Genomic DNA, 16,392 nt, shown 5'->3' on the forward strand with positions numbered 1-16,392 from the left:
AACATTTTCAGTTCATGTTTCCATTGCCTTCACAGATTTCCAAGTGGAGATTAGTGATGGACTTCTAGAGCAAACGCTGCCTGCCACCGGTGCTGCTTGCGCAAACAGATGGGTCTTGCACTGATCCTGAAGGCTGGGAGAGATAACTCGTCCCGGTTTTAGGTGGCAGGGAGCTCCTCCTCAGGACAGAGGGCAGGTGAAGCTGGAGGGCGGTTTGGAGGAGAGGTGGGTGCGAGCCCTCCCCTGCTGTTTCCCCCAGCCCTGCGGGGGCTGCTGGAGGAGGCGGCGCGGTGCCGAGCGGCGCGGCCGGCCGAGGCCAGGCCGAAGAGCTGGGCTCAGGCCGGGGCTCCCGCTGCCCCGGCACTTCTCTTCGTCCTGGGGGGCCGCACCCGCCACCCGCCCGGCGGAGGCCGCCGTGCTGCCCGACAGCGAGGGCAAACCGCGACTCTCCTCAGGGCCGGCCTCCACCTGCGGCCCGGGAGGCGCAGAGGACCGGGCGAGGCGGGACGAAGGCGGCTTTGAGGTGCTGCCCGACGGGGGTGACAGGGGAAGCTGAGGCTCGGCCCCCCAAAGCCCAGTGACCGGGCCGGGGCGGGACACTGGGGACCGAGGCGAGGCGAAGTCCCGCCGCGGGGGGGGGGCAGCCGCCGCCGTGTGGTGGCGGAGCGGCGCGGCCCGGCCCAGCTGGGCGGTGGGCCCGTCCCGGCGGAGGGCGCGGCCCGTCCCGCCCCCGCGCCGCGCACAGCGCCAACAGCCGGAGCGGCGGCACCTCCTCGGCGCGCTGGGCCGGGCTCCCCCCTCGCGTCTCTCTCACCGCCTTTTCCTGTCTGCATCCTCCCGGCCCGCCGCCCCCCCTCCCCTCGCCATTTTCACCCGGGAGGAGCGCGGTGCGACTTCCCTGAAACTTCGCGGGGGAACTCGTCCGGCTACTCCGCGGCGGCCGCAAACTTTCCGCCGCGGCGCCCGCCTCTCCTGCGGCGTCCCCGACCCCTCGGCTTCGGCGGCGGCTCCGGCGGGAAGTTTTCAATGAGCGCCCCTCCGCTGCTCCGGCCGCCCAGCCCGCTGCCGGGGGCTGCTGCCGGCGGCGGCGTCGCCTTCCACCTCCAGATCGGGCTGAGCCGGGAGCCGGTGCTGCTGCTGCAGGACTCCTCGGGGGACTTCAGTCTCGCCCACGTCCGGGAAATGGCTTGCTCCATCGTCGACCAGAAGGTAAGAAGGACCCCCGGAGTCGAGCCCTCTCCCGCCGCCGCCCGCCGCAGCCGGCAGCGCTGTTGGTGGCAGCGAACTTTCCGCTCCTCGGCCTCCCGGGGCTGGCGACACCGATCGAAAGTTCCCCGTGTCTCTGCCGCCCCCCCGCCCCCGCTTCCCCCGGTGCCGAGGAGGCTCCATGCGGGATGCTCGCATGCCAGCTTGACTCTTATTTTGTTTGGCAGTGGGTGCAATTAGCTGTGCTAATAACTGTTGTTTAAAACAAACCCCAGCCGGATCTATCTGCCCGCTTTTTAATGCTGCGGAAGGCGGCGGGGGGGGTGGGGGGGGTGGCGGGTAGAAAACCTGTCAGCTGCGATGGCAGCGCGGCGCCCTGGGGCAGTCCGCGCGCTGTCCCGGCCTCTGCTGGCAGAGGAAACTTTCCACTTAAAAAAAAAAAAAAAAAGGCAAACAGCAACAAGGAAAAACCAGCCCCAAGAGCCCAGGATTCACAGCGGCGCGCCTGCCGCCGTGCCGGGCAGCCCGGGCCGGGGGGCACCGCTGCGGCGGCGGCGCTGCCCGCCGTGGGCCGCTGCCAGCCGCGGGGGTGGGCGCCGCGCCGGGGGCAGAGGGACCTGCTGGCGCTGGATGCCAGCCCCGGGAGCTGGCAGGTGGCCGCGGTGGGGTGGGGGGGGCTGAGTCAGCCCTCGCTGGCAGCTGCTGCGGGCGGCGGTGGGTCGGCCGCCGGGCGGGGGGCGCCGCCGGCTGCAGCGCTGACCCCGGGGAACGAGGTGGCACCGCCCGCGGGGGCATCGGCAGGCGCAGGTACTGCTCAGGGTCGGGCCAGGCGCTGAAGCCACCTCGCCGGCGCCTGAATCTGCGCCGTCCCTTGCCTTCTCCCATTTCGGTGTGGTACCGAGCGTGTGGCACGCTGAAATAAAGTTCTGCCTTACCGGTGTGTGCGGTGTGGAAGACCCACGTGAAAGTTACGTCGTGATTGCAAAGAATAAATAAAAAGATTAAATATTCAGGATGGTTATGATGGGAAAAGTTGGGCTTCCCCCCTGTCTTTACTGAAGGGAGATAATTTCAGGCAGGGATATTTTTTTTTATTTTCAAAGTTGAGAGCTTTGCCTTACGTCAGTTTGTAGAGCCCATCAATCTGAACTTCACTAAATAGCAGAATTTCCTTTTTTTCTGAAGAGCAACTAGTGAAGTTTTCAAAAAAGTATCAAATATGCATGTTCATTTCTAAATTTTGTATTTTTTGTAGTTTAAGAAATGGTTACGTGCTTTAATTGATTCTGAAGAAGGGTGTACCCTTCTTTTTAGCATTACCATTATCTGCTTTCAGAGCTAGGCCAGAGCTTGTTAACTTGGTCACATACATGTCAGAAACAACTTAAATACTTTTAATACTTCACCATTCATAAATTATTGTGCTAGTAGTAATGGAAGTGTTAAGATTGCTGCATGCATATTTTTGTGCTTCATTAGTTTATTCATTTCAGGGTTTTACTGTAAACTTGACTCCAATCCTCATTTGCTAGCACATCTCATTTTCTTTAGACAATGGTACGTTGTTGGCTTGTGCTTATAGAGTTGGATTTAGGTGACTAAATACTGACATAAAAATTTTGAACACTTGAATTTGTTGCATTTTCTTGACTACATAAAAAAGTATCATTTAGCTGCTTCTCTGCAGAGCACACTTGAATAAGGAACCTTCTTCTAGTCAGTTTCTCGAAGCCCAAATATCTGCTTTGCTTTCCCAAAGCTGTTGTTGAGAAGAAAGTGGCTGAAAGGGAAAATGGGAAGACAGACAGACCTTGTGGTTGTTTGGGTTTTTTTGTTTTGTTTTTTTTTTCCCTTATCAAGTGGTGGCCTCTACCTCCTCTGCTCTGTAGTTTAATTTGTGTTATTTGGTCCTCAGAATCTCTGTTTTAGGCTTAAACCTTCAAGTATATTTGTATACGTGACTTCACTAACAATTTCACTAAACATGATAGGATGGTTACATATACGAAGTTACCTAGCATACTGGCAGAGACCTGCTTTTCAAAGACATTATGTGTAGTACCTAGAACTGTTAACAAGTTAACTTTTTGTGTGTTGCAGATTTGTGTTTTTCTCTTCTCCTGAAATAATTTGAAGCGTAGTTTACCCTGGATTTTTTTGAGAAAGATGTACTCGCTTATCACATTCAAGCAGGAGACTATACTGTAGAAAGTATTGTTTATTGAAATACCACACTATTTTCAAATTTCTTTGGGTCTGTAAAGTAGTGGCCTTCCAGGTAACATTTTTGTCCCAAAGTCTCTGTGCGGTTTGGATTGCTTAAGCAATATATAAGGAAGAGAATATGTGATTTTGTTTTTGTCTTTGGCTGTCATGTTAGACTGCTAAAATCAACTCTGTTTCTGTGGCGTGCTGTTAAATATTAAAGCAGTCCCCTTGTACACAACTTTATTTTTAGGATTGTGCTGAATTCTCTTTAGTATCGGTGTCAGATGATCTGTTTATAGAGAGCCTCTTCCACGGTAATGTGGTTATACCTGACTCAAGATATTTGTGACCCTTATAGTGCAGAGATTTATACACCAACTTAATTTAGTGGCATTCAAAATTTATGTTGAACTAAGCTGCTCACAGTGTGCAGAGTGGACCGTTATTTAGGCCTGAGAATGTTAATATGAAGGGGGTGTGTGTAGAGATGTATTTAGGTGTGCATGTGTGTATGTATGTGTAAAACCACTATTTCTATATCTTTATATGGTTTTAGTTATAAGTAATAAATATGTGCATGCACGTGCATATTATGTAATTTATACATGGCAATGACAGTTTTATAAGGTTATCTTTAGATATAAACAAACACACATTTGCATATATTTACACTAGTGGACTTTAAACAGCATCTGAAGTGCAAAGGTTAGATTTTTCTAATTTTGGTAGAGAATGTAATTACATTAATATTCTGCCTGTATATGATGTAAAAAATTGAATGAGCAAAAGTGTGTCTTTCTTCATTGTCCATGAGAGGCGTTCTTTCAGAAATTTCATCCTGAGATAACTCTATGGAAATCTTAACAGCTCTGAAGATGGAATGGTACGTACCAGTTTCAGGCATAAATTCCAAAACATTTAAATCTGTTAACTGCCTAGAAGACAATGAAATTTGATTCCTTTGCATTTGTGTATTTTGTTTGTCTTTCTTACAACCATTGGCATGAAAACCTTGAGACTGGTTCACATGGGGTCATTTTTCTTCAATTGAAATGGGATTTTAGCATTTAAATGATGATGTGGTTGACAAGAAATGAGGATCAGCTGCAAAATGTGTCACTGACTTCTAGGCTGACTCCCCTGCAGGAACAGTGGGAGGATATTGTAAAATACAGTCCTTGTTTTCTGAAGAGAAATAGTTTGAGTTATTGGCCATTTTGGGTTAGCTGCAGACACGAGACCCACTTCTTCAGGGCAAAAGTGCACTGAGTAAGGACGTGGCCTGATTTTAATTGTCTGCAATCATTGTGTTGCCAAAGACTTTTTACTAGCGCAAGATGAAGGAAGGAATCTTTAAAGATTTTTTTTTTATACAAAGTCATACAATTTTAATTCAAAGGGGAAACTAGTTATTATTTATATTTTCTGTTTGTTGAAATTCTTTGCAATCGTTATACCTCACATACGATGTGTTGGGCTACTGTAGTGGCATTGCCAAATTTTGAAAACTTGAAGTTCTTGAGTAAATATATAATGTAACATTATTTGACTTGAGAATGTGGGTTTTATAAAATAGCCCTTAGGTCAGCCTTAACATCAGATGTTGGCTAGGCCTCCGGCATTTGAAGGCAGAGAAGTTGCAAGGAATAGGAAACATAGACAACAAATACAAGAAAAAAATAGTTTGATCTGAAACAGAGGAAACAAATTCTGATCTGTGTAGGCAATGTGTAGTTCAGACTGGTTTATAAAAATAGTGTTATAGATGGTTCACTGGTTTGCATAATTCTGAAATTTCAAAGTAGGAGGGGAAAAAAGTAATAAACAGGAAGTAGGCCATTTCAGGAAGGGTAAGGGACAAAAAAGTAGCAAAAAGGTAGTTCAGGTGGCATACTGCAGCTGGAATATGGTGCCCAGATTAATCTTTATGTAAGGTTTTCAGTGTCAAATTAAGAGAATTGTCAGAAGTGAAACCAAAAGCCTTTTAAAAGTATTCCTGAGAATGGAACCAAACGTATTCAGGAGCAGGTATGCATCCACCTGTGCTTCTGGTTGTCCTTGGTAAGAGGAATCTAACTTAAATAGATAAAATAAGCTTAGGTTTGTTTTCTCAGGCTGGAATCTTTAAACTTTTGCTTTGAGTGAAGAAAGGAGCTTTTCTAAAGGTTGACAAGAAGATATGCTAAACCTTTTCTGCAGGGGTTTTGAGTGGCCATGGAGAACATACAAGGTGTGTTTATATGGATGATGTATTTGCCGCACTGCAATTTACAAACTCCTAAAAATAAACAAGAGCCTGGTGGTAATGAAATAATTTCCTTTGGAGTGGGATAGGGAGTCAGGGTCAATAGTATACTAGAAAGATTTTCAGCCTCAGGGTAAACAGAGAAACTGTGACAGGTTGTTACATTGCTGACCAAAGCTCATATACCTTCAGTCAAACACACCGGCATAGGCATTTTGTATATCCACTACATCTTTGGCTGTAGTCTTCAAATGTTCTGGAAAAGTTAGTACGGATTTGCTATTTATTGGTTAAAGTTACATTCTCACGGAGTCTTCAATTGGTGTATGCTGGTAACAAAATATTGAGCTTTTTTTTTCTCCTAAAGTGAGCCTTTGCACTGAACGCTTCCTTCTGCCTGTGTTGTGAAAACACCAAGTTGTTAAATATCATTAGAGGAATGTGAGCTGCCTTGTCCTTATGCATATAAACATATTGCAAAGTGAAAGTACTTTTCTAACAATCTCACTCTTACAAACTCAAGTGAGACTTTTGGTGTTTACTGTTTAATCTTTTATTGACTTTGCATTTATTATTCTCCACCCTGGAAACTGTAAGTCAATGTATGTAACATCAGTTTGTATATTAGTTAAAATTACTTATGGAGAATGTGTGAGAAATCACTAGGAAAGGCATAACTTTGATGAAAGGGAGTCAGTCTGAATTTAAAGAAACTGTAGGATTTTAAAGAAGTGCTAACTTTGTTAATCTATCCTGTCAGTGATCCAGACGAGAAAAATGGATATAATGCCACAAACTTATCTATAGCACTTGAGAAATGCCTTGACAGAGATTGAGGGATATCGAATGAATTTTCATAAAATAAGAAGTAAGATGGGGCTTTGGATAGAGGACAGGCTTGTAACCAAAGCAGATGACATTTAAATTTTTAAAGACATTACAAAAGGAGTCATATGTTGATCTTGTGTTAGTTCTACTGATGATTCCCCCAGGAAATACATAATTTCCATAATGATTTTATAGAAGTAGATGAATAAGTGTATGAGATGCTTTTCTCATTGCTGATAATATGCAGCTGTATTGCCAGAGAAGGGATAGAATTTATTAATGAAGCTGCAACATTTCCCAGACAGAAATGCGTAAATGCTCAGTGAATTTGAAATACCTGAGGTCTGGTTTATCTGTCTGATACAAAACTTATTGGGCATAAACCACATGGGTGACCTGAGAACACACAAAAAGCTCATTGCATCCTGAAAGTGTGGTGATTTTACTGCTTGTAAAGGGTGATCTGTGCTGTGGATTATGTGTGAAAAGCCTGGTATGTGTCAAATCCCAGTGTGGATTTGTGCAGACTTTGTCCAAAGGTTTTTTTCCCGTGATTTCTGGAAATCCCTCACACACATCCAAAACTGCTCTTCTCTAGATTTTTCTTTTTTCCTGTGTTTGACAAAATCTGGCTGTATGGGTACCATGTGTGTTATACTCTGGTTACCTGTAAGGAACCAAGCACAGTTCTCGAAGTCTGCCTGTTGTTACTTCTGGTTTCTTATTTTTACTATATTTTGTAGATTAAACTATTTCAATGAAAAACACTTGCCAAATGGATGTTTGCCTTTTTATTTTTTTTTCCCTCCCCTTGGTATTGTGTTGGGTTTTTTTTGTTTTATTTTTAAGTGACTATGCTAGCAATTATTTTCAGGACATCTGTGGAATTTTTGAGGTAAAGCTATGTGAAATTAAGAATTACAACTGATAAAGACAAATTAATTACATTGATAATAAGAGTTGTCTGTCTCGAGCAACCTGTGATGAGCACATGCGTATTTTGTAGGTTGTTTAAAATTACTTCCGTATAATGTACAGGCCATCACTAACTTGTTGACTTTGCCCTCTGATTGACATCAGATAGGTTTATGTTGACATTATGTAATATGGCTTCAATTATACAAGTGCAATATAGTATATAAACAAAATCTTTCTCCCAAGTGTTTATGCAAAGTGTAGGTGTTCTATTCTCTAGAAATACTTGATTGGTCTTCATACAACACAATGTATATGTGTCTTTACTCAGTGCTAGCAATTTACTTGTACTTGGCTCGTGCCACTTGGAGGAGGATTCTCTTTCAAATTGTCTTCTGGAGATGCTATATGCTTCTTGCAAAATGTCAAATTGTCAGTTTTGGGACAGATTTGAAATCTGTTGTAGGGTGTGTTCCAGTAAAATATTTGTTTCATTTTTCAGTGTCAGACTTGTGTCTCTTATACAGGGTTGATCATAGAGGCTCTGCTAGAAAAGCTACCTAACGTTGTTGTCGTGTCTCATTAACTCCAAAAGAACGTGGCATATATGAGAATTAAAAAAAAAATAAAACCCCATTTCATTGAGATATCTTTCCCCCTATCTTTGACAGTGATTTTCTTCCCATACAGGTTACGTTCATTGTGCTTTACAGCTTTGGGAGAGAACGCTTCTGAAACAATGCCTTTCTGTGCTTGGCTGGTGGGGCACTCGCTGGGGTAAGCTTGGATGCCCAGCATGAACTTCTCAGTGCCCTACGTAGCCATCACCTTTGTTTACATCCTTCTGGCTTGTGATGGCCCTGTGAATGTCCAGGATTTTGCCGACCAAACCAGATTTCTTTCACAGGCTTTCAACTTTCTTCTTCCTCATACAAGACTTTTAGTACTGCTAAATGATCTCTTGCTTTTTGGGACTCTTCTTTTAAATATTTCTATCCATGTAACAGTTTAAGATGATGACAGACTTGATGTCACTCAAAAAACGTGTATAAGATTAAAATAACTTGTATGTATCTGTCGTCTTCGAACTTTTAAAGTATAAACCCTTGAAGTATGCACTTCAAGTCAGCTACTTCATGAAGTGGATTTTTGCTTCTAAATGCTCTTCTAGTTTTGTCTGCTGGAACAACATGTGAAGGTTAGGAAGGCAGTGTAGCGTATCACCCTATAATGTAGAGGTAGTAGTGTGGACATATTACAGTGATATATGTATGCATAGACATAAAGTTAGACACAGGCAGTGATATACACTGGATTTTTTTACTTTGACTTCCTCTGTGTATTTGTGACTTCCTTTTGCTTGTTGTTTGTAAGTCTCCTTTTTCACCTGAGAAAAACTTGATCAAGAGGTAAGCTTTCACTTCTCCTACCATGCAACATGTACATTGATACCGTGATTGTCTATTACATAGCCATAACCTGCTGTGTGTGCCTCTTCTGCAGTCAGAACCAGCTCAGAAACAGTGTTATGACATTAAAGCTAGAACATAGCTGGTTTTTTTGATCAAAATTTATCAAATACCGAATTTTATTCTTTTTTTTTACAAGTAACATGAACACATTTCATCTAATCTGAATCTTGGCTGTTCCCTAAGAGAGGGAAAGAGGCATTTAGAGGCTTTTATTAGTGACTGGCATAAAAAGGTCTTTCCAATGTAATTTTGAGCACAAGGTGTATGAAGAGAAGCTGCAAACCATGAGCACGGTTGCTAGCTCTAAACCTTTCTCTTGTACGCTTCAAAAGAACTGTATCCAAACATGTCCTGTGCAGTTTGAAAGCTTGTTCTGTTTCTTCTCTCCTCAAGTTATGAAAAAAAAGAAGTCAACCTTGAGAAATACATTTTTTTTTTCAAGTGTTAGAAATAGTTTTTGTTAGCATCTTGTCAGTTGCAAAAGCGCAGACAAGACACAGCTGGGACTGGGAGCAACATTCTGGCTATGAGGCAATTTGCCTGAGAGAGAGATGCTTATCCTTAAACCCAGTAACTTCCATATTGCCTTCTCTTTTTTTTTAACCACCTGAGAAATCCTTTTACATAAAAATAGAAATTACTAATGTATGTGGACCATCGTGGTAAATATAACATGGTCCTCCCTCTTTGCAGCACCATATGGAATTTATGCAGCACCAGGGTAACTTATGGGTGCTAGGCTAGGGTCTGCATTCAGACTGAATGAGTCCTGAAAGCCTTAAGGATCCTTAGGCCGCAAAGGGTTGTTTATGTGATGTAAACTTTTTAAATTGTAGTTTTGACACATGAGATGAGGGTCTGTGGGTGAAGGAAACCTGACTGATAAGGAGGACAGTGTGAGTTATCAACACTGTTTTCAGTCTAGCTGTAATGTTTTTTGCATTTTGCTCTGTAGTTCGAACTCCCTCTACATCAACTTTAAAGGGTTACGTTACAGCTTTGCTGTCTGTTTACATGATGTGACTAGATGTGCTGACTATGCTATCTAATGTTGTAAGTGCTGATTTTATCAGTCTGAGGATTTAGTATTGCCATACAAAATAAACTACATCTAGGAAAATGGGAAATAATCATAAATATAATAATAAATAATGAAGAAATCATAAAATACAACCTTTCAGATATTTGCAATATATGTGAATTTTTGTTCTGGTACATTTATTATACCCACTTCTAAAAAAAAAAAGGAATGCAGCAAAATATGTAGAATGTGAATAGGAGTCTGTCCAGTTCCAAACCCACATAGTTTTCACTGTTTTTTTCCCCAAGAGTTGGCTGTCCTACACAAAATATTAGGAAAAAGTAGAGTGAAAATTGAAACAATCTGGTAAGAGTCTGTGTGGGGGTGGGGACATTAGATTAGGGGAGAGTATCTTTTGAATCTTGACTATGTGTTTATCCTAATTCCCCAAGGTAAATTAAATTTTGCTGTCTATATGTTATCCTTCTCATATAACAGTATGTCTGCTGGCCTTCTTGTCACAAGAAACTTGGTAAGTTGTAGCAGAAAAAGTTCAGCTAACAGATTGTTAGGCAGAAAGTATGGTAAAGTCAAACAATTTGGGAAATGGGCACTTGTGCTCTACATCTAGAAACGTATCTCTAGTGCATCTTCAAACTGTGTTTGTGATTGTGCTTTTTTGTTTTCATGCCATGTGAACTTGACCAGAGATCATGACACACTTTTCAAGCCTAGAAACAAATGCCAGTGTCTTGACTTTCAGTTCTTAATCTAGATTTAATGATCATTCAATGTAAATCTCCTCTTTCTTCCGTCTATTTGATTTATTTGGCAACTGTCACAAAACCAAGGAGGTTCTGAGCTGTATTCTGGTGTTGAATTTGTTCTTGATGTGAAGTAAGTACTTCAGGAGGAATTACAAAGGTGATAAAGCTAAACTTTTCTAGCTAGTGACAGAGGTTGAAACAAAGAGCAAGGACTATAAATTATAGTTTGAAAGAGATTCAGGTTGGATATTAGGAAAAAAACTTCTTTGCCTGGAAAGAAGCACAGTACTGGAACAGATATTCAGAAAGGTGGTGGAAACTTTATCCTTTGTTTTTTGGACTTTGGTAAACAAAACCTTGTGTTGGACATAGTCCTGCTATAAGTGAGTAGTCAGACTAGGTAACTTCCAGAGGTTCCAGTGTTTCTGTGATTCTCAGTATGCAGTTCATCATGGTCAATCAAACTAATATTCAAGTTAAAGTAATGGCATACCCCTATCAGACACAGCTATAATTTGTTCAGCAGCTGACAACCTATATATGGCTTTAATCAGTCTGTGGTTTTTTTTCTTCATGCTTTGTGTTGTATCTGTAGCATCTTGTTTGTCTCCGATTTGTGTATTTAAAAATTAAAAGTTATAGCTGACAGTTAAATTTACCTACTGAGGAGGAGGTAGAAAACAGCTGGAAACCACTATTTCTAACAGTGCCTTTGAATCTTTGTTTATGCGTGTACATTTGTTGTATTAATGCCTAATAGGTATTAAGCAGCCTGTGTTAAAATAGAACCTTGTTATATGGTATATTGTACAGGGAAGAAGGCGCTGCCTTCAGTACTTTGCAGTCAAGGTGTACTGGACGGCTGGTTATTACACCACATCTTAAGCCACACGGAATGATATCTCAGCATTAAAACCAGCAGTTTATCAGCAGTATCTTCAAAGAAAACCCAATGAGAAATCTCTTAGGTTGTGGGCAATAGCACAGAAGTTCCTCATGGCAACTCGTGGTTAGCAAAAATAGTAAAAACCACCAGCCCTTTCAATATGAAATAAAGACCTCAAATCTCATGAATTTGGAAAAAAAAAAATAGTGTCACATTTTTTTTGTGTCCCACCACACAAGGAGGGACCTGCTGAGTAATCTGTCCTCCTGGAATGGTGAAGAGTTGGTCTGTGCAGAGATGAAAGGAAGGAATGATAAAACGAAGTGATACACCCATCTGCTGCAAAGATTGCTGTAAGTGGAACAATGTGTAATTTCTCAAGGAAGATAATGTACTGCTTGAGAAATTAACTGATGAGGACTTGCTTGATTTATCTGTCTTTGGAAGGAGAACATGTGCGTGTTAGATATGTTCTGTGGGGAAAAAAGATGTGTTATTTAGCCCTCACCTTGCTATTGGAGCACAGAGGGAAGGGCAAGGTGACAGCAGCAAAGCTGAAGTTAAGTGTTTGTTGTATTAAGTCTTGTTTTTCTTCCTCCACCACCTTTGCTCATTTTTCCCATGCTTAACAGGCTCTTATCAAATGGCTGCAGTGTGTAATTCAGGCATCTGACCTGGACTGCTAGACAGCTGCTGAGTAAAATCAGGGCATACAGTCCAAGCTAGAATTTGGCTGCTGTTTTCTCAACATATTGTAAGGTACTGTGCGTGCAATTGTATATTTAAATGTAAGAATGTTAACAATGTTTTGGTAACATTCAAGCTACTGTTTCATGTTGTGGTTACATAATTTTGTTAAATAACTCAGTTTACCCAGAAGTAAGTGCTTAATGTTGCAAAGGGAAAAACAAATTTGTGGCAGTTTTACTGACAGTTTGGCAAGTTTCACTTTTTTGGAGATAACCTAGGTAAGAGAATAATGATAAAATTGTATGAAACAAGAATTTTTAAACTTTTAAAGCCAATGAAAATCAGACCTGTTTATTCAAAGATGGCCTAAGAAGAAAAAACTTCATATGGTCAGTTTTAAAAGTCAGCAGATGTCTGGTTCCTTATTTGAGAGGTAAGTAATCGATATGTAAAATGTTGCTGGAAGATATTTGGAAATGCCTCAGGAAAAGATCTGAAGGAAAAAAAAAAAACACCCCAGCCTTCATGGGTCTCCCTAAAATACTGAACTTATCCATTGCTGATGAGTGAAGTTGCATTGTGCACATTTAATTTAGGAAGCATATTTTTTTCTGTTAAGAAATCAATTTTTTGTGTAATAATGTTACCATTTTCCCCTCTATTCAGCAGTCAAGATGGAGGTTCTGAAAACAACAACAATTATTATCTAGCAAGAGAGAGGCTGCACAAAGGGCAAGCCAAAGCTTGGTTTCCATCTCTTGAATAGGAGTGCATAAAAATCTTGCCCTAGTGTGGTTTGTTACCCCCTTCTTTTCCCAACATGTTTCGATCAAAATCGAATATCGCTTGCCATGCTGATGTGATGCTTACCTGAGTACAGATAAACAATAGGACGAGTTAAAAAAAAATATAATTGAGACTGAACTTTATGATCATTACAAATATATTTATGAAGATTAATGGCTATTCCATTTCTTCTAATCCATGACAGATGCTATTATTTGATTCCGAAGTTTGCATTCAGATTCTCATGAATTAGGTGATCAACCAGCTATGCAACAGTTTGGAAATATGTGAAGCTTTACAGTAGAATCATCTGTATTTTTTGTTCTTTCTTTACACATATAAAGAATTTATGAATGTAGCATGAGAGAACTTTTTGCTTTCTTTACAGACACATTATTTTGCCTGTATTGAGGAAATAATCCTTTGTATTAGCATTATAAACATAAACACTAGTATCGACACTTTGAAGTTTGCATCTTCAGCAGTATTGAAAGGCACCTCCCTACTGGCTTTACAAACTTTGTTATTATATTATACAGCAAATAAAGAATCAGGGAAATGTGTATTTGGGTATTTCTCTGACTCCTGCTGGCCATGCATGCCACTGAAGAAGTCGCTTTCTTCCCTAACATGTTAGTTTCCCTTTCTGAATGGCATATTGATACTGAGGAGGACTAAATATGAATAAGACAGGATTTTGACCAATTAATCTTAACAGAATTGCTTACTTTTTGTAAAATATTTTAAAAAATCACTTACAAACTTCTACATATGAAATTCTTAATGAATCATAGAATTTACAGTACAAAGATGTATGTATACAACCAGAAATATTGATGAATTTTTATATAATGTATCCTTAGAATGTTTCTAAAATGTTAGGATATTATGATTATTAGTATATAGATGCTTGCTAATTGCAAATAATGATTAAAAAGGATTACAATAATTATAGTAGTATTAATGACAACATGTATTGAGGATTGGTTTTAAATTGTGTGAGAAATTTGTATGGAGTATAAAATATGCTTCTAGGTATGTTTTTGACCATGAAAGTCTTGCTAGGAATCTCTGAATGAATTCTTGGGTCAGATACTCATATTTTGTGTGCTAATTCTACAGTTGAGTCTGTATTTATTATAGTTTCTTCTGGTACAAAGAAGTTGCCCTTCATACATGGTTAAATTTTTCTGCTTTGTAATTTCTTGATATTCTTCTTCAGTAATTTCCACAGATAGAGAAACACTGTGGAAGGAACTACTCTTTCTTTTTTTTTTTTTTTTTAAATGCATTGTTTTTGTAAGATAGAAAAATGTAACTAAAATGTCAATGGAAAGTAAATGTCAACAAAATATATCTTACCCCTTTCAAGAAGAGAAAAGATAAATAATTTCTTGTACTCATAAATTCTTTTATGTATACAGCCTTTGAAATGACAGTATTACTAGATGGTTTTGAAACTTTTTGTGGTTGTATTGGTTGTATCAGAATATGGATGTAAAAATTTGTGTTTCAAGTGTTTCTCAGCATGAAATTATGTCAGTTTGCAGGAAAAATCAAGGTGCTTTCATGCAACTTTTATATTTTGGAAACATTTTAGCACATCAAATTTTACTTTTTGTATAGGAAAAATAAGATTTTTTCCGCCTTTATTATTTTCTCTTTGTTAAACAAAATTCCTTCAAATTAATTCCTAATTTTAAGGATTTTTTTCCCCAGAGTAATCTTCAGCTGTTGGTGCCCTGGAAATTTTTATAGATTTCTGGTTTTAAAAGAGCCAGAAATAGCTCTCATATTATCAGAGTAAAACGTCACTGAATTTTTTTAGTGAAAAATACAGAAACATCAGCCTGATAAGGGTGGGTGACCTCTCTTCTTCTTGATCCTTGTTCAGCGAAACACTCTGTTTTGAAGCTTATGATAGGTAATATATTATTGAAGACCTTATACCCCACAGGTTGTTTTGCTCATTGGAACAAGGAGTTTGCTATGTCATCCCCTAAGTGAGCAGGATAGGGGAAAGAAGTGTAGAAATGATGATTTGTGATGCTATCACATTGCCAGTGAAACAAGACAAAGTAGCCAAACCCTTTTTGTTGCAGGTTCACATTTCTTGTGACTTCAGCTGATATGTAAGTGAGGAAGTACACAGAGCAGTTAAAATCTCACTGGAAAACTATTTTTAGGAGCCCACTATTATCAGAAGGGGGGCATATGGTTGTCATAGCCATCAGAAAGATGCTGCTGTAAAGTCCTAATGTTGAGGTTCACTCAGCTTTTGGGACCCATGCACCTTTTAGTTTTTCTAGTTTAGAGCCAATTCATCTGAATTTGGTGTTGACCCTGCTTTAAGCAGCAGATTGGACAACCTCCCAAGGTCTCTTCCAACCTGAATGATTCTGCAGCCACAAGGGATAAAAACTGAGAGAGAAAAAAAGAAAGTTCTATCCATTATTAAGTAAAATTTACATCTTCTGCGTAGCAGTATGTAGTTTTGTGCAATAGAATATTCTAAATTTACTCTTGCAATTTCTTAGGTGGTAATATTGGGGGCTATGGGTTACAGATTTATACTGGAATCTGTTTCGTTTATTTTATATTGAATTTCCATCAAGTTGCAAACAGTTGAAGTTTCCCTTGTGTGCTTTATTTTGCCATTTAATCTTTCATTTTCTTTTGGAAGGAAAACACTAGTTTTCTATGGTATTTTATGGATTTATATTTTTTAAAATAATCTATGGATTTCCTTTTTTTTTTTTTTTTTTAGATAGTCTTTTAAACCTCCATGGAAAAGCTAGAATTGAAATGGTTATTTGTATCTTCATACTTGGGTTTCCTATGAAGATAGATAAATAGGAAAAAAGTTAAAAAAGAGAAATTATAATCCTCTGTTATTTGTAAAGATAGTTCCATTCCCTGAGGTACTTTACTGTTCTGTACTGCTTACAATTTTTTTTGGTATTAAAAAATTTGACAGCAAAGTCTTTTCAGTTCAGTAAGTCAGAGTTTCTGTTTAACTATAGATGGAGATTAATCTGGACAATCTTTTCATCCAACTCATGCATAATTGAGTTTCTCATTATTTCATATAATAGTGATTAGAATAATTGCTCAGTGTGTAAATATTTGGGTTTCTAGAACACTTAGTTTTTCTTTTGAACTGAGTATTATGTATGTAGTACTTAGGCATGTATTTCAGTTTTCTTCTATCAGTTATCTGATCCAATTTACTGCACAGCTGCTCTGAAAGGTCAGAGGGAGAGTGGGAACAAATGACTGGTGGATGGAGTGGACAGTATTGATAGAAACTAGGTCTTGGTTTTAAAAGGCTAAGACTCTATATGTTCATTCTTCTGTCATCTCTGCAC

At 40.1% G+C, this 16,392-nt stretch overlaps 1 protein-coding gene across 6 annotated transcripts in view; it reads left to right on the forward strand.

Annotated features, from left to right (window-relative positions):
- The first annotated feature begins 894 nt into the window (after nucleotides 1-894).
- Nucleotides 895-16,392, forward strand: part of PRKD1 (protein kinase D1) — a 140,678-nt gene continuing 125,180 nt past the window's right edge. For all 6 annotated transcript variants that reach the window (XM_080396288.1, XM_080396290.1, XM_080396289.1 and 3 more), the window contains exon 1: nucleotides 895-1,209. In XM_080396288.1, the coding sequence (XP_080252414.1) occupies nucleotides 1,027-1,209 (183 nt within the window). In that variant the 5' untranslated portion in view covers nucleotides 895-1,026. The remainder of the gene's footprint in view (nucleotides 1,210-16,392) is intronic.

This window comes from Falco punctatus (assembly GCF_963210335.1).
Source record: "Falco punctatus genome assembly, chromosome: 7".
Classification (NCBI taxonomy): Eukaryota; Metazoa; Chordata; class Aves; order Falconiformes; family Falconidae; genus Falco; species Falco punctatus.